The sequence below is a fragment of the Lontra canadensis genome, unplaced genomic scaffold (genome assembly GCF_010015895.1).
Source record: "Lontra canadensis isolate GAN:19392208 unplaced genomic scaffold, GSC_riverotter_1.0 scaffold189, whole genome shotgun sequence".
NCBI classification, from domain to species: Eukaryota; Metazoa; Chordata; class Mammalia; order Carnivora; family Mustelidae; genus Lontra; species Lontra canadensis.
The window spans coordinates 817,429-835,410 of NW_022631183.1; the positions used below are offsets into that span (position 1 = coordinate 817,429).

The following is a 17,982-nucleotide window of genomic DNA, read 5'->3' on the forward strand; positions in this document are numbered from 1 at the left end:
GATCTGTATTATTCAGATGTCTCTGGAACCTAGCACAGGCCTAGCAGAGGTCCCTTTGCTGGGCAGGTGTCTGGCATCTGCTCTGGTAACCAGGGAAGTGACCCTTATGTTCCTTTCCTTCCTCCTGGAGGTCACCAGAGACAACTCTACCCCAGCTTACTGCCAGGTGTCCTGCTACTTCTTAGATTCCTGCCCCCCTCTCCACTTGCTTCTCCAGCAAGAGAAGGCCTAATGAGGCTGAGGTCTCAGTCTGCTGGAACTGGGCAGGGGGCAATGGGCTGGGACTCCATTTCCTCTCTCAGGTCAGTATGCTTTTGCAGGGAACACAGTAGGACCACATCTCAGACTTGGGGTCCAAGGAGGTGTCTGAGGGGAGGGGGTACTTCCCAGTCCTCCAAATAGAGCTTGGACTCTCTGAGGCCGCAGGGGCTGGGAGAAGCAGTGTGTGGCCGATCCGCAGGGGGAATGAGGGGTGTGCCACTTTGCAAAGGCGGACCTTGATGTATCTGAAATGGGCTGGACTCAGCCTGCTTCTTCCTTTGGGTCTCTTCTCCTCGTTGTCTCTATGTTCTGTCTCTCTCTCTGTCTCTTCCTCTCTTTTTCTCTTATTCTCAGTCTATTTCTTGTCTCTCTTATTTTTCTTCCTCTCTCTCTCTTTTTCTTCTTGTGGCTCTTTTGTTCCATCTCTCTTGATCTTGCTTTTTTCAATGTCTCCTCTTCCTTACCTGTCTTCCCTATGTATCTCCCCAGGGGGTAAGAATCCTCCTGGGATGCCTCAGTTTACCTCAGTGTGTTCTATTCTAGGTGCTGGGATACTTCAGTGAACAGAACATACAAAATTCCTACTATGATGGAGCTCAGGGTCTGGGGGGATAGATAATAAATCGTGAAAGTAATAATTATATAGTATGTAAGAAGGGGGGGTAAGTGCTTTGGAAAAAAAATCAAGTAGGAAAAAAGGGCTGAGGTGTTTGGAGGTGGGTCCCAATTATAAAGAGGGTACTCAGGGCAGACCTCATGAAGAAAGGGGTGAGGAAGAAGGGCTTCAGCATGAGGGAAGAGCCCTGTGGCAGAGGAATTGCCAACCCAAAGGCCTCTTGCAGGGACAGGACAAGGCCCTGCTGTGGCTTTGGCGCACTGGGAAGCCAGGGGGCTGATAAATACCTGTAGGTTCACCCTGCCAGCAGTTCAGCAGGGTTTACTGAGCGCGGACTGTGTGCTCGCTATTCCCTGGCCTTGTGAGGGGTGGGACTGGGGAACAGATGGGAAATGCTGACAGGGGCTGGCAGCTAGGGAGGAGATACCCTGAGGATGGAGGATGAGGAGAGGGGCCGGTGAGGTGGGTGATGTGCTCCTGCCTTCCTCAGTCTCTCTGAGGAGGTGACATTAAGGCCAAGCCTGAGAGTTACAGTGTGGTCGGATAAGCTGAGAGCCTCTCAGGCTGTGGGGATGGCAAAGTTTTGACCCAGCATGACCCTAGTTGTGATGGGGGATACCCACATGGCTCTGGGAAGCCTGGAGGCAGCAGCCCCTGGGCCACAGTGGAGGAAGAGGCCTCCCATTCATTCATTTAGACAAATAAATGATGCCTACTCTGGGCCAGAGACAGGGTGGGCACTGGGGAGTACCACGTCCATCGTTTTTCATTGCTGTACCTTAGCACGCAGCCCAGCATCTGGCATCTTGTGCCCAGAAAGTCTGGGCTGAAAGAATAAACAGGACATCATCCATGCCCGAGCCTGCCCCTGTGGAGCTCCCAGACGTGGATGGGTGCCATCCTAGCCCGTGGAAAGGGAGGCCCCCTGGCAGCATGGTGACTGGTCCTTGCATCCCACAGGCCGGGTGGCCCGGGAGAGCCGGATGTGCGGGATGGCTTCAGTGCCACGTTTGAGAAGATCGTGGAGTCAGATCTGCTTCGGGGAACCCAGTACAGCAGCCTCGACTCCCTGGATGTGTTGAGCCTCACAGATGAGAGTGACAGTTGCGTCAGCTTTGAGGCCCCCCTAACACCCCTCATCCAGCAGCGGGCCCGTGATAGCCCTGAGCCAGGGGCCAGCTTGGGCAATGGGGACATGGGGCCTGAGGGGGACGTGGGAGCAGCTGGTGGTGATGGGGAGCTGGGCAGCCCCCTGCGATGCTCCATCTCCAGCAGCCGATCAGAGAACGTCCTGAGCCGCCTGTCTCGCACAGCTGTGCCCAATGGCTTCCATGAAGATGGACCCCAGGGTCCAGGTGGGGATGAGGAGGAGGAGGAGGAGGAGGAGGAGGAGGAGGAGGAGACAGACAAGTTGCTGAACTCAGCCAGGTGAGGCAGAGCCTACTCTGGGAACTGGGAGAAACGTTAGGCAGATGGGGAAACTGAGACCCAGAGCAGGCACGCAGATGAGGGCGAGCCAGTGCCCAGAGTGAACAAGCCCTTTCTATGGTTGTGGCATCCCAGACCTCCCACCCCGGTCCTCAGGTTCCCTGCTTCCCTCTTATGCCTTTCTAGCTGTGGTGGGGCCAGAGAGCTGTGATGTGTGGATCATGTAGCTTCTAGTGATTTCACTGCGGGGCTCTTCTAAAAGTCTGACTAGATTCCCTCCTGATACAGTGGAGTTCTGCCCCTGCTTTGGTACCTGGGTGGTTTTCAGAGGCCTGGGGAGACCTCCCAGCCTCTTCCCGGGGCTCTGACCCTGGTCCTCTTCTTTCTGTCCCCACCTTCCTTGTGCAGCGACCCCAGCCTAAAGGATGGCTTTTCAGACTCGGACTCAGAACTGAGCAGCTCGGAGGGGCTGGAGCCGGGCAGTACAGACCCACTGGCCAACGGGTGCCAGGGTGTCAGTGAGGCCGCTCGTCGGCTGGCCCGCCGCCTCTACCACCTCGAGGGCTTTCAGCGCTGTGACGTTGCCCGGCAGCTAGGCAAGAAGTGAGTTGTTTGCATACCCCCCACCCTGGGCAAACCTAGTGTCTTCCTCAGCCTGAAGGAGGTGTGGGTGACTACTGTCAAGGGTGTCTGGTGCTTGGGGTGTTCCCAATAGTCCCCAAGAGCTCCTCCTCCTGCTACTGTCCTCATTCCTGGCCTTGCCCTAAATCTGTTTCCTTTCTGGGCTGCCTGGGCAAAGGCCCATGCTCTCAGGGAGGGGAGGTGGTGGTGGGGCTGTCCCTTGGGGCTGGGGAGTACAATGTGGCCTGTGGTTATGGGACTGTGGTGATGGTAGTGAGGACAGAGCAGGGGGGCGGGGCTGGGGAGAAGAGAACCTGGGCCTGGGCGGGGACTGCTGGGGACCCAGGAACTGGGAAGGGGTTCCTGGCTCTCATTAAGCCCACTCTCAGTCTGTTGGGACTGGCTAAGGGGGCTGAAGCCACCAAAGCACAAACCTGGCCCTGGGACTGGGGAAAGGGAACTAGCCACATGGGAGTGCTGGGGGCCGTGTGGGGATGGGGGGACAGGCAGGGACTGAGGGAATCAGCAGACATACCCCATGTGTTTCTGACTTCAGCATGGCCACCTGCCTTTGCCCTAAGGGGGCCTCTTATCCCCACATTTAGGCTCTGAGATGGGGAGGCAGTCACAGCTCTCAAGTCAAAGGGGCAGTCCAGCCCCTAGGCCCCAAGTCAAAACTGACTGAAAAAGCTCAGGCCAGCTCTGCTTGGGATCCTTCCCCCAACCCCCGTTCCCTCCTCCCCCAGCCCAGCAACCCCCCCTTCCTCCTTTACCCTTCTTAGCCTCACCATTTCTCCTGCCTCCCAGCCCCAGCCCAGACATTACATCATGACTTTGAAGCCTCACCTCTCCTGCTGGACTGTGACCCCCACCTTCAACTTAATGACATTCTCCTGGAGCCTAGGTTATGTTTGATCTGCAGCCTTCTGTCCTTCAGCCCCTCTTCTACAAGAGTTTCCATCAGCACCTAACCTGCTTAAGTCTCTCCCATCTGAAAACAAAAATTCTTCCACAACTGCACTTCCTCCCCAGCTTCTTGGCAGTCAGAATTCTCAAGTTTGGGTGCCCTGGGTGGCCTCAGTGCACTCCCCCTCTCCACATTCAACCCTTGGGGCAGGCTTCCCCTCCTACCATCTGCCTTCAGCTGACTTTCCAAGTCAGGGCCAAGTTAGCAGCCTTTGTCTTTGAGTTCAGGGGCTGCTACCTGGCCTCAGTTTATCCCTCCTCAACATTGCAGACATACCCCACTCCTTTCTTTTTCCTTCAGTACAATTTTTGTTTTGCAAATTTCAACCATACACAAAAACGGAGAAAATATATGAAATCTCCACATACCCATTACTCAGCTTCAAAGTTAACAACATCCCCCTTCCCCACCCCCGACCCATTTTGCTGGGATATTTTAAGGCATATTTTAGACACTCTGTCATTTGATCCATAAATACTTCAGTATGTGTCTCTAACTGATGAGGATTTTTAAATATAATCATCATTCCATTATAATTTTTAACAAAACTAACCAACATTCCATAGAATGTCTAACATTTAGTCTTAGTTTAATATTTTGTCTCAGAAATGCTTCTTCATATCAGGATGCAAATGAGGTCCATGCTTTGCCTTTGGGCACCATGTCTCTTGAGTCTCTCTTTTTTTCCTCTTAAGTCTCTTAATAGGCTGCCGGGCTGCCTCCTTTTTCTAAGGCCATGTATCTGTAGAAGAAATGGAGCCATTTGTCAGGAAGAATTTTCCATGATTTGAATTTGGTGTCCCCATGGAGTTATGTCACGCTTTTTCTATTTCCCTAGTCCCAAGTCTCCTGTAAATGGGGGAAAGCTTGGGGCTTGGATAGGTTCAGGTGGAAATTTGTTCTCTTTTCTGACAAGAATTCATCTCTCCAATATTCTTGAAACTCTCCCTTGGCCTTCCAGACACTGCACCCCTGGCTCTCTCTGGCTGTGTTTCTCTGTTTCCTTCAGGGGCTCCCTCTCTCTCCTCAGTTGGCCTCCACCCTTAAGAGGGGCTTCCTCTGATCTCCGTCCTAGGTCTGCACCCTTCTCTCGCTTGGGGTCATCCCCTTTCTCCAACCATTAACCAGCTGCTATCTCTCACACTGGGACATCTAGCCCCACCTGATGTCCAGCTCTGGACACCTTCCCACAGCCCACCTCCTGGGGTCATGCGCTGCACCGTTCCATCGCCTGTGGATTCTGCTTCAGAAATCTCACTCCTCCCCAAACTCTCTGTCTCTCTAGGAAGCAGCCTCTGCAGCCCCTGCAGCCCCTAGTGGTCTCCACTCAGCGGACAGTGTTCCACACACAGATCTGACCCACTCACTCAACCCCTCCCTTCTTCACCTCCTTCCTGAACACTACCCATCCTTCCCTTGGCTGTTGTGCCCCACTCCCTACCTCATCTCTTGCTGCCACTGCTCCTGCTCTCTGGCTCTGGCCACAGGGCCCTGCTGATAGCTACTTGGACTAGTGCAGTTTCCTTTACTGGGAACACTTCGCGTCATCTGTCTCCCTCCTCCCTTCACCTCACTGGCTCTTACTTTCCTATGGGTCTGCTGTCTTCACAGAAACCTCATCTCCTTTAGGAAGCCTTCTTGACCCCCTCCAACCCAAGGATGGACTGTCATAGCCCAGCTGGCTGGCAGGGGAAAGGCAGCCTAGGGAAGGGCAGGTCGGGTGGGTGGCTCTGGGTCCCCCAAGGCTCACTGCCCATGTGCCTCCTATTGGTGGCTGTGCCCTGCTTCTAATGAACACCCCATGCTCTCCTGACAGCAATGAGTTCAGCAGGCTGGTGGCCGGGGAGTATCTCAGCTTCTTCGACTTCTCGGGCCTGACCCTGGACCGAGCGCTCAGGTCAGTGGGGCTGGGATTGGGGGGTATCCACATGGGACACAGGCCACACATCTGGATTCTCATGTAAGCTCTGTCATAAGCTTGCTGTGCAACCTTGGGTGAGTCTCTGGACCCTCCCAGGAAGGCTGTGGAGAAGGGGCCATGAGCACAACAGTACCCGGTAATTGGTGGATGGCTGAGCGTAGGAAGGTGGGAATGCCATCTTGAGGTTTCTGGAGCTGAAGGGCAAAGGACTTGCCAGTATTTGAGCACTTCCTGTTTGCCAGACAGGATGGGTCTTTCCACACGCTTTGGACTTCATCCTGACCACACCCCTGCAGCGTAGGTGTTAGGACTGCTGTTCACAAATGAGGAACCAGTCATTAGGTAAAGTGATTCCCCATCTGTCCCTGAGGGAGGAGATGGCAAAAATGGGGTTTGATCTCAGGTCCTCTGGTGTTTGGATGCAGACAGTAGCCTTCAGGAGGGTCAGGTGCAGGCTCCAGGGGGTGGAGGGTAGGGAATAGAGGGCAGCCCAGTGTCTAACCAGTCGACAGGCAGGGCCCACAGGGAGACAGCAGGCCACAGCCCTTGGGGCATAGGGAGATTCGCAATCTCTGTGCTAAGTGGGGGGTGGTCCCCAGATGGTAGATCTCACTGTGTCCCACATGTTTCCCACACTTAATAAAATGTATTTTCCATTCCTTTTTCTCTGCTTCACTTAGGATATTTTCTGTTGACCTGCTTTTAGTTCACTTACCCTTTTATCTGTGTCTAATATGCTGTTAAATTCATTTATTGAATTTTTTCTTTTTATTATTATATTTTTCAGTTCTAGAATGTTCTTTCTTTCTTTCTTTTTTTTAAAGATTTTATTTATTTATCTGACAGAGAGAGACATAGTAAGAGAGGGAACACAAGCAGGGGGAATGGGAGAGGGAGAAGCAGGCTTCCAGCTGAGCAGGGAGCCCGATGTGGGACTCTGATCCCAGGACCCTGAGATCACATGACCTGAGCTGAAGGCAGATGCTTAATGACTGAGCCGCCCAGGAGCCCCTAAAATTTTCATTTTGTTAAATTATAAAAAAATAGATTCTAATTCTTGGGGGTTGGATTTCTCATCTTTCCATTGATTTACTCCATCTTTCCCTCTCTTTTGAACAGACTAATCCTAGTTATTTCAAAGTCCTTATTTCAAAGCCTGCTCATCCCAATATCTGTATCATTGGAATCATCTCATCTTTTTCTTTTGTCTCTTGTTCTTCTCTTGGTGTTCCATCATACATCCTGTCTCTCTGCACGCTCAATAATTTTTTTTTATGAGATGCTGTACATTTTGTATAAAATTAGAGAGGTTCTAGATAATTGTATTTTCCTCCAGCGAAAGTTTACCTTGTCCTTTGATAGGCAGTTAGAGGTGGGGCAGGGGGTGTACTCTTAATCTGACCATGGCTGAGCTGAGGAAAGGCTGCACCAAAGTTTGGTAAACTCAGGGATCTCCCATCACAGTGTGGAGGCCTGCATGGCTTTCCACTAGAAGCCTAGTGTGTTCACTGGGGCCTCTCCCTTTGGTGGGTCCTGAATCCTAATTGTGTCTCCTCAATATGGGTAGAGTGTCAAAACAAAACAAAACAAACTCAGTCCTTCTACTTCTTAGAGGCTTTCTGCTTAGCTTCTTAGCATCCTGCCCCTCACATCTTCAGAATTTGGCAGACTTCTCAAAGGGAATATTGGCCGTATATTCACAACCCCTCAGGTCTCCAGGTTTGTGTCTTCAGCTCTCTGAAACCAAGTCTTCTGCCTCTTGCCTTTGCACATAATCAGCAATGGTCCCAAGGAAAAATTATCTGTAGATGAACCCCTCACCTCCATTCTTTCCTCTCTGGAAGTTTGGCCCAGTGGCTTCCTGAGAGCTTAAGAGAGATGTATTCTGTCTGGCTTCTCTCAGGTTCTCAGGGGAGGTATTGCGCAGCTGCAAGTTGCTCTGTCCTGAGCTGAGTCTGAAGTTTGCACTGGGATGAGGAAGAGTGGTGGGAGAAGAAGTTTGGTGGGTCAGGTCACGATCAGAGGCCTGGGTGTTGTGCTGGAGAGCCTTGTATGCCAGCCCAGTAGATTGAGGCTTAACTGCAAAGGCACTGGAAAGCTACAGAAGTTACTGGATGTAAAAGCATTATTTTGGAGGTAGTGCTGGCGGCCTTTGGTCTGGAGGCATGCAGGCTTCTGAAGAGGGTCTGGTGGGAGAGGATAGGCCTGAGGTGGGAGAGGATAGGTCTGAGGTGGGCAGTGGGACTAAAGGAAAGATTGGTGTGAGGGTCCTCTAGAAGATTGAGTAGAGAGATGGGTGAGGCCAAAGTTCAGGGGAGAGGGTAGGCAGTGGTGAGGCTGAGCCTGGGGGCCACCTGAGAGTTTGGTGGTGGCTGTGTCGGATTGGGGCTTGGGAAGGACCCCTGGTGAAGGAGTGTTTGACCTGGGGAGTGGGAGGGATGGATGGCTTGTAGATAGGACAGGTCAAGGCTGGGATGGGGGATGGGTTTTAAAAAGTCCTAGCTGAGTGTGGTTAGAGGAGGAGGGGCAGAGCTGGGTGCCAGATGGGAGGAAGAGAACAGGGAACAGGAGAGACCGGGGGTGGGAGGAAGGGGAGACTAGATGACAGACAGCGTGTTTTGTATGGCAGTTGACTGCCTGGGATTGAAGAAGACCATGGGCTATAGTGTTGGATGCCTTGAAGGCCTCAGAGGGTGAGGACTGGCCAAGATGTGCTCACAGGTCCCAGGGGGCCTCAGGAGCAGCACGAGAGAGCATAAAGCAAAGTGGGCTTTCCAGAAACGAAATGAACCATAGCGAAATTAGGAATGAACTAGTCTCAGGAACCCTGCACAGATAGAGGCTCGAATTTGCTCAGTTTGCAGTTTTTCTTCCTAAGAAGAGGGGTGCATAGGCCCCATCTCCCAGCCCCTGTGGTTTTGGGATCAACTCCCAGGGCCCCTGAAAGTCAGTGGCTTTTGAAGTGGGCCAGGAGAAGTGGGTAGAGGTGCCCAGTAGAGGAGGGAAGGTCCTCAGATAGCTTCAGCCTCCCCAGAGGCATGGAGTTGGAAAGGTGCCTGTCCTGGCCGGGGTGTGAATATGGTGTGGAAGGCGGATGGGGGTGAGGTTGGAGGGACAGGAGCGTGGTGGGAACATGTTCTGTGAAGGCCAGAACATGAGGAGCTTGGCTATTATCCTGAGCACTCTGGGGAGACAGTGACAGATTTTAAGCAGGGATGAGTCTCAACTGCATGTGTGTTTAGAAAGGCTTCTCCGTGTCTTCAGGGGGAATGTATCAGAGAGGCACAGGGGTGCTCCAGTCTAGAGGCCACAGTGAGTGTGCTGGGTGTACGATGAGGGCAGAGGAGGAGGAGGGTTTGAGATCAAGGGTGAAGAACAAGTTACTGGCAGTTCAGACTTGGTGTGGGGGAAGGGTGAGGGAGGCCAAGGTGGGGCTTGGGGTTCAGCTGGTGGCACATCTGGTGAGGAACAGGAATGAGAGAGGAGGAGCTGGGGATGGGGTGGGGGGTGTGGGGGGGTGGGGGCAGGTGTGGCCCATGCAGGCCTCGTCAGAGAGGAGGCAGATAGAAGTGGGCGTTTATCCTGAAGCAGGCCCACGGCAGAACTGAGGGGCCTTTATTCCTCACAGTCTGTCCCCTGCCTGCTTCCTGGAAGGCATTGAGGGCTGAAATTCTAAAGCCCCAGCCTCCACAATCCGGAAGCTGTCCCTCCGGCGGGTTTGTGTGGCGCGTGCGTGCTTGTGCACGTGCGTGCTTATGCGCGCGTGTGGGTGTGCGCATGAGTGGTGGTGGTGGCAGCGAGTTCTTCCGCGGGTGAGGATCCATACTGATTGAGGGACTCTAGAGGTCTCCAGCATCCTTAAATTGCCCTCCAGAACCTTCCTGAAGGCCTTCCCGCTGATGGGGGAGACGCAGGAGCGTGAGCGGGTCCTGACGCACTTCTCCCGCCGGTACCGCCAGTGCAACCCGGAGGACAGCACCTCGGAAGGTACGGCCGCCTGCCCTACCTGCTGCTCCGCGGGGCCCCGGCTTCCCCCCAACCCCGCCAACAGCCGCTTCTGTCCTGCTTGCTAAACACGGAACACAGGACTATGGCACCTGGAATGAGGTCTGCTTGCTGGACAAGACACCTTCCGAATGTCTTGCCTCTGGTCATTCTTCGTGCCTGGGAGTCCGCTGTCCTAGATTCGGGCCTGTGGTGTTCTGTTCTCCCCGGCCCCCCATCGCAGTGCTGATTGTTGGTGTGGTGGGAGTCCTGGGGCGGGGCCCTCTTAGTCCACTGAGCAGCAGGACTTTCCCTGTGAATGGACCTGAGTCCCAGCACCTGGGGGATGAGGCCAGTTATTGGAGGAGACACAGGCCATGGTAGGGACATAGTCCAGGACCTAGCGCCGCTCCTGGGTCTGAGTGTCAAGATGAGTTCGGTCACAGGAGGCAGGAGTCTGGCCTAGAACAGGCCCAGGGTGATCGGGGGGCCCTCTGAGGGGAGGGGTTGGCCCTGACCTGGGGCAGGCAAGTGACTCTGGTGCTGTGGTGGGGGTGGGGCAGGGAGCATCCCATAGGTCCTGGGCCCTGAGGTGCGTTTGGCTGGTAGCTGGCCTCTTCCTGTCTCCAAGGCCACCAGGCTGACTCTGTCAGGAGACAGTTGGGTGGCTGGGTTTGGTGAAGAACTGGGTCCTTACACTGAGGGTGCCACCATCTCTGATTTAGATGGGATCCATACACTCACCTGTGCTCTGATGCTGCTCAACACGGACCTGCATGGACATGTGAGTCGGGGAGGCAGGAAAGGGGCGTGTCTTCTCACTGACCCTCCCCACCATGTCCTGGGGCTCCTCCTTTCTCCAGCCCCCTTCCTAACAGCTGCTTGCTGGCCATGGTTCTTGAAGCAGACCTGGGAGCTGGGCAACTTGGCTTCTAGACATGGCCCTGTCTCTATCTCTCTGAGATCTGCTGTCCCCAAGCAGGACAATGAGAACAGCTGAGGCACAGGGGAATTAGGGTTTGCAGGATAAGATGTGTCCCCAATCTGTGTCAACTCCAGGCATTGCTAAAAGATCTCGTGCTCTTCCTACCCTTGTCCTGCAAGTCCGAATTTGACCCCGCTGCATTGTCTGGCCCCAGGCAGCCCCCACCCCTCAAATGGTAGGTTGCCCTCAAGGGGCATTCTTATCACCCCACCCACCACCAGGCAGTGACTGACAGGTGAGTGCCCCAGGCTATGAGGCTATGTTCTCTCAGCCCTGGGCTTTCTCAGTGTTGCTTGTGGCTCAGTAACTCCTTCTTCTTTCCTCCATCTGCTCCCGGGACCCCCCTCTTTGGGCTCTCTTGCCCTCCTTCAGGTGGTAAGTGTAGCTGGCGGTGTGCATGCCTGTGAGCCCAGACCCCCCATCTCCATGTTTCCTTCTGTGTTCCCCATCACTTCATCTGGCCCTACCAGTCACTGCCCCATCATTGCTCACCTAATGGAGCTCAGAGTCCCTCTGTTGATTTGGGGATCTTTCATTAACTCCTGGGGACAAGAGGCCATCCAGTATCATTCTGGAGTTAAACAAGAAAGCCCAGGGTATAGAGTGGAAGAAAGAGCTAGGACACACCCAATTGCAGATCCTCCTCTTACCTCCACATGGAAGCTCTGTGACGCTGGGCAAGACTCTGGGCCTCTCTGTGCCTCAGTTTATGCCCCTGTGAGGTGGGAATAATGATATTCTGACTAGTGTCCTGGGGAGAATGGAAAGAATTAATATGCACAGAACCAGCTGTCAGGGTCTGGCACCTAGTGAGGATTTTATTATGAATAATGTCATTACATAAGAATGACAATGGTATTCATTACTTATATTAACATTTGAATGACGGAGAGCCCCCAAGGCCTAGCCTGCAGATCTGTGGAGGGTCACGAATATGAAGATTGCCGCCTGACGGCAGCCTGAACAGGCTAGCTCAGGTGGGCACACTGGGGCACCTGGCCTGGGAAGGGTGAGAGCCTTGCTGACCTTGGCATAAAGAGCTGTCATGGGCTGGCAGCCTGATCATGGAACAGGAGAGAAGACAAGTATATTCCATGGGAATGTCACCAGAGCTAGTGCCCGTCAACCAGCTAATGCTCCCCCAGATGGCTCACTCTGTTTACGGAGAGCAAGTTTTGCTAGCACACCTTAGAAAGAGCACTAAAGATGCTGCACCCTTGGCTGAGCCTCAGGGCAACCTCAGGACCCTGCCGTGCCAAGTTCTAGAAGGCCTGCTCATGGTTACAAGTGGCAGTAGCCACTGTCCAGTGACTCCTTAGGCTGAGGAGTCCCCTAAGCTGGGTGGGCCTTCGTTGCCACTGGCCCACCTCAGTGCCAGTGGCTGAAGAGAAACACCAGCCTCTTCTGGTGCTCTTGTGGGTGGGTCAGGGTGGTGGTATCTACAAGGCAGTAGACCTTGAGCATCCCGGAGTTCTCTCTTAAAGCACTATTGCAAAAGGATCAGGGGAAAGGGTTCTGGGCCAGAGTCCCCTATACTTCCTCACTTGACAGCTGTATGGCCTGGGGCAAGTTACTTACCTCACTCTGATTCGCAGTGTGTGCTTCCTGTGGCTTTAGGAGATGGCACTTAGCCTGGGGCCTGGCTGCAGTTCTGTGAGCTCTCCAGAGTCTCTCCACGGGAGCGGGAGCGGCTTCCCCTGCTTGGAGCTGTCCCCCTTGCACTCCATGGTGGATGTGGGCATCTTGGGAAGGTGGGGCCTGCGAGGGCCCCAGAAACAGCTCCTGTTAGAGAGGGAATAAAACAGCTGGCAGAGGAGCTCAGTGCATGTTCTTCAGATGCACAATTTTCGTAGATGTTTCATGTGGGCTTGTAAACGAAGTCCATTCTGCAGCTGGTGCTTGTCATGTTCTGTATGTGTAGATAAGGTCAAGCCTTTTAATTGTGTCATGCAAGTCCTGTACATTCTTAGTTATTTTTTTTTATTGTGGTAAAGTACACATAACATACCATTTTAGCCATTTTGAAGTATGCAATTCAGTGGAATTAAATACATTCACATGGTGCGCAATCATCACCACTCTATACTTCCAGAACTTTTTCATCACCCCAAAAGCAACCCTGTGCCCATTAGCAGTCATACCCCATTCTCTCCTCCTTCCCGCCCCTGGCAACCCTAATTTGCTTTCTTTTTCTTTGGATTTGCCTATTCTGTGTATTTCATTTGAATTCAGTCGTACAATATGTGGCCTTTTGTGCCTGGTTTCTTTGACTTGCACTTGTTTTCAAGGTTCGTCCACTTTCTAGCATGTGTCAATACTTCATTCTTTTTAGGACCAGATAACCTTCCACTTCATGATATACCAGTTTGTTTATCCGTTTACCTGCCGATGGATATTTGGGTTGTTCCACCTTCTGGGTATTGTGATTCATGCTGCTGTGAACATTTGTGTACAATTGTTGTTTGAACACTTGTTTTCAATTCCTAGGAACAGACTAGCTCCCTCACATACGAATTCTGTGCTTAACTTTTTGAGGAATTGTGAAAATGTTTTCCATGGTGGCTGAGCCATTTTAAATTCCCGCCGCCAGTGTGTGAGGGTTTTAGTTTCTCCACATCCTCATTAACACTGCCTTTCCTGGGCGCATCTGGTGGCTCAGTCGTTGGGTGTCTGCCTTAAGTCAGGGTCACGGGTTCTGGGATCAAGCCCCGCATCGGGCTCCCTGCTTCTCCCTCACTCACTCCCCCTGCTTGTGTTCCCTCTCTCACTGTCTCTCTCTGTTAAATAAATAAAATCTTTAAAACAAACAAACAGAAAACCCCACTCCTTTTCATTTTTAGGGATCAGCATCCTAGTGGGTATGAGGCGGTATCTCATTGTGGTTTCCATCTGCATTCCCCTGATGACTAGAAATGCTAGAACATCTTTTCATGTTTTTGTTGGACATCTTTACAACTTCTTTGGAGAAATGTCTACTTGAGTAACTTGCCCATTTTTTTTTTTTGGATTTTAAAAAATTTATTTAACAGTTATAGTAAAAAAAATTTGATTTGTGGTGAAATATGAATAGCATAAAAGTTACCATCTTATGTAGTTTAGTTCCATAGTGTTAAGTATCTCACATTGCTCTGCAACTAACCTCCAGAATTTTATTATCTCCCCAAACTGAAACTCTCTACATAATAAACAACACCCACTCTCTCTACCTTGTGCTTGACAACTACCGTTCCACTCAATGCTTCTGTGAATTTGGCTACTCTAGATTCCTCAAACAAGAGTCATAGAGAATTTATATTTTTGTGACTGATAGATGCCACTTAGCATAATGTCCTCGTGGTTTATCCATGTTGTAGCCTGTGACAGAATTTCTTTCCTTTTTAAGGCTGAATAATACTCCATTGTCTGTATGTATCACATTTGTTTATCCTTTTGTCTGCTTATGGACACTTGGATTGCTCCCACCTTTTGGTTTCTGTGAATAATACTGCTATGGACATATGGATGTGTGGGTATTTCTTTGAGGCCCTGCTTTAAATTCCTTTTGGGTATATGCCTAGGAGTGGTATTGATGGATCATATGCTAATATCATTTTTCACTTTCTGAAAAACAGCCGTACTGTTTTCCAAAGTGACTGAGCCTTTTTATGTTCCCACCAGCACTGTACCAGTTTTCAATTTCTCTACATCCTTGCCAGCACTTGTTTTCTGTGTTTTGATAGTAGCCATCTTAATATCTTCTTGTGGTTTTCATTTGCCTTTCCCAAATGGTTAGTGATGTTGAGTGTCTTTTCATGTGCTTATTTATCATTTGTGTATCTTTGGAGAAATGTCTATTTAAATCCTTAGCAGCACCTGGGTGGCTCAGTTGGTTAAGCCTCTGACTCTTGGTTTTGGCTCAGGTCGTGATCTCAGGATTGTGAGATCAAACCCTGTGGGGAGTTGATTGATATTTTCTCCCTCTCCCTCTGCCCCTTCCCCTACCCCCCACCCATGTGCTTTCTCTTGCAAATAAATAAAATCCTTAATCCTTTGCTCATTTTCATTTTTTATTTTTCAAAGATTTGATTTAAAAATATTTTTATTTAAGAGTTTTTTTAAGAACACACACGCATGTGGGAGTGCAGTTGGGTGAAGAGCTGGGGAAGACAGAGGGGAAGAGAGAGAGAACCCTAAGCAGGCTCTACACTCAGTACAGAGCCTAATGGGAGGCTTAATCTCATGACCCTGAGATCATGACCTTAGCCGAAATCAAGAGTCCTACACTTAACCAACTGAACCACCCAGGTGCCCTTTAAAGATTTTATTTTATTTTATTTTTAATGATTTTATTTATTTGACAGAGAGAGACACAGCAAGAGAAGGAACACAAGCAGGGGGAATGGGAGAGGGAGAAGCAGGCTTCCTGCTGAGCAGGGAGCCCGATGCGGGCCTTGATCCCAGGACCCTGGGACCATGACCCAAGCTGAAGTCAGACCTTTAATGACTGAGCCACCCAGGCGCCCCTGAAGATTTTATTTTATTTTAAGATTTTTTTAAAAATTTATTTATTTGACAGAGATCACAAGTAGGCAGAGAGGCAGGCAGAGAGAGAGAGAGAGAGGAGGAAGCAGGCTCCCCGCTGAGCAGAGAGCCCGACATGGGGCTCGATCCCAGGAACCTGGGATCATGACCTGAGCTGAAGGCAGAGGCTTTAACGCACTGAGCCACCCAGGCGCCCCTGAAGATTTTATTTTTAAGTGATCTCCACACCCATCATGGGGCTTGAACTCACAACCCCGAGATCCAGAGTCGAAGGTTCCACCAACTGAGCTAGCCAAGTGCCCCAAAGGATTTGTTCATTGTTATTGCATTGTTTGTGTTTTTGTTGTTGAGTTTATATATTCTGGTTATGGTACTCTTATCAGATACATGGTTAGCAGAAATTTACCCTTTCTTTGGGTTGTCTTTTTACTTTCTTGATATATCTTTTGATGCAGAAGTTTTTAATTTTTATGAAATCCAATTTCTCTGTTCTTTTTTTCCTTTTTGCTTGTACTTTTGGTATCATTTAAGAAACCATTGCCAAATCCAAGGTTATGAAAATTTACTCCTATGTTTTCTTCTAAGAGTTTTATGGTGTTGACTGTTATGTTTTGATCTTTGATCCATTTTGAATTAATTTTAATATATGGAATAAGGTAACGGTCCAGTTTCATCCTTTTGCTGTGGATATCCAATTGTCCCAGCACCATTTGTTCAAGAGACCATTCTTTCTTCATTAGATGGTCTTGGTCATATTAATTGACCACAATATTACAATATATAAATATATCAAAGTAACACACTGTATACCTTAAACAGACGCAGTGTTTTATCTCAGATTTTTCAGTAAAAACCAGTTGATTGGCCAAAGATGTATGGCTTTATTTAGGGACTCTTAATTTAGTGTCATTGATCTATATGTCTATATTTATGCCAGTGCTGCACTGTCTTGATAATGTAGGTCTCTAGTAAGTTTTGGTATTAGGAAGTATGAGTCTTCTAACTTTGTTCTTTTCCAAGATTCTTTTGGGTATTGGGAACCCTTACAATTATATACGCATTTGAGTATAAGGTTTTACATTTCTACAAAAAAGGCCATTAGGATTTTGATAGGGATTGTATTGAATCTATAGATCAGTTTGGGGAGTATTACCATTGTAGCTAGATTAAGTCTTCCAGTCCATGAATACCAGAGGTTTTTCTGTTTATTTAAGTCTTTAATTTCTTTTAGCAATCTTTTGTAGTTATCAGTATACAAGTCTTTTTATCTCCTTGGTTAAATTTATTTCTAAGTGTTTAATTCTTTCTGATGTTACTGTAAATGAAATTGTTTTCTTAAGTTCAGTTTGTGATTATTCTTTACTTAACATTGATTTTTATGTGCTGATTTTGTATTCTGCAACTTTGCTGAATGTGTTCATTTTTTGGTTGTGTCCTTTAGGATTTTCTGTATACAAGGTCATGTCATCTATGAACAGAGATAGTTTTACTTCTTTCTAATTTGGATGCCTTTTACTTCTTTTGCTTGCCTAATTGCTCTGACCAGAACTTCTAGTACAATGTCGAGAACTGGGGAAAGTGGGCATTCTTGCTTTTTCCTAATCTCAGGGGGAAAGCTTTCAGTCTTTCATCATTTAGTTTGATGTTAACTGTGAATTTTCATAAATGCCTTTTATCATACTGAGGAAGTTCTCTTCTATTCCTAGTTTGTTCAGTGTTTTATTTTTATTTTTATCATGAAAGGAGTGTTGAATTTTGTGAAATGTTTTTTTCTGCATCAATTAAGATGAACATGTGGCTTTCCTCCCCACCCTTCATTCTATTAATGTAGTGTATTACATTGTTAGATTTCTCTTTGTTGAATCACACTTGCATTACTGGGATACATTCCATTTGATCGTGGTATATAATCCTTTCAAAATACTGCTGGATTCTGTTTACTAGTATTTTGTTGAGGGTTTTTGCATTTATATTTCTGGGGGATATTGTTATGTAGTTTTCTTGTGATCTTTTTCTGGTTTTGTTATCAAGGTAATGTTGGCCTTATAGAAGGAGTTAGGAAGTTTTCCTTCTTCGTCAATTTTTTGGTTGAGTTTGAGGAGTATTGGTCTTAATTGTTCTTTAAATGTTTGGTAAAGTTTACTACTGAAGTCATCTGGTTTTTGGCTTTTCTTTTGTGAAGTTTTTGTGATTATTGGTTCAATCTTTTTTTTTTTTTAAGTTCTTATTTATTTATTTGAGAATGAGAGAGAGAGCATGAGAGCATGAGCAGGGCAGGGTGAGAGGCAGAGGGAAAAGCAAACTCCTTGCTGAGCAGGGAACCTGATGCGGGGCTCGGTCCCTGGACTCAAATCATGACCTGAGCTGAAGGCAGATGATTTATCTACTTAGCCACCCAGGTGTCCTTCAATCTTTTTACTTCTTATAGATCTATTCAGATTTTCTATTTCTGCTTGAGCATTTTTAATAGTTTGTGTGTTTCTAGAATTCATCCATTTTATCTAATTGTTGTTAATGAATTGTTTAGTATTTTTGTTCTTCTGTTACTGAGAGAGCAGTGTTAAAATTTCCAACCAAGATTGTGAATGTATCTTTCTTTTTTTGGTTCTGACAATTTTTGTCTTTTATTTTTTGAGACTGTGTTATTAGATGCATACACATTTCAGATGCTTATATCA

The 17,982-nt window shown here is 48.9% G+C and overlaps 1 protein-coding gene across 4 annotated transcripts in view; it reads left to right on the forward strand.

Moving 5' to 3' along the window:
• Window positions 1-17,982, forward strand: part of PSD2 (pleckstrin and Sec7 domain containing 2) — a 53,610-nt gene that overhangs the window by 21,695 nt on the left and 13,933 nt on the right. For 3 of the 4 annotated variants that reach the window (XM_032847561.1, XM_032847560.1, XM_032847563.1), the window contains exons 3-7: window positions 1,838-2,305; window positions 2,714-2,908; window positions 5,710-5,790; window positions 9,689-9,801; window positions 10,524-10,584. In XM_032847561.1, coding sequence (XP_032703452.1) covers window positions 1,838-2,305; window positions 2,714-2,908; window positions 5,710-5,790; window positions 9,689-9,801; window positions 10,524-10,584 — 918 coding nt within the window. The remainder of the gene's footprint in view (window positions 1-1,837; window positions 2,306-2,713; window positions 2,909-5,709; window positions 5,791-9,688; window positions 9,802-10,523; window positions 10,585-17,982) is intronic. The other variant, XM_032847562.1, reaches the window with a different exon arrangement.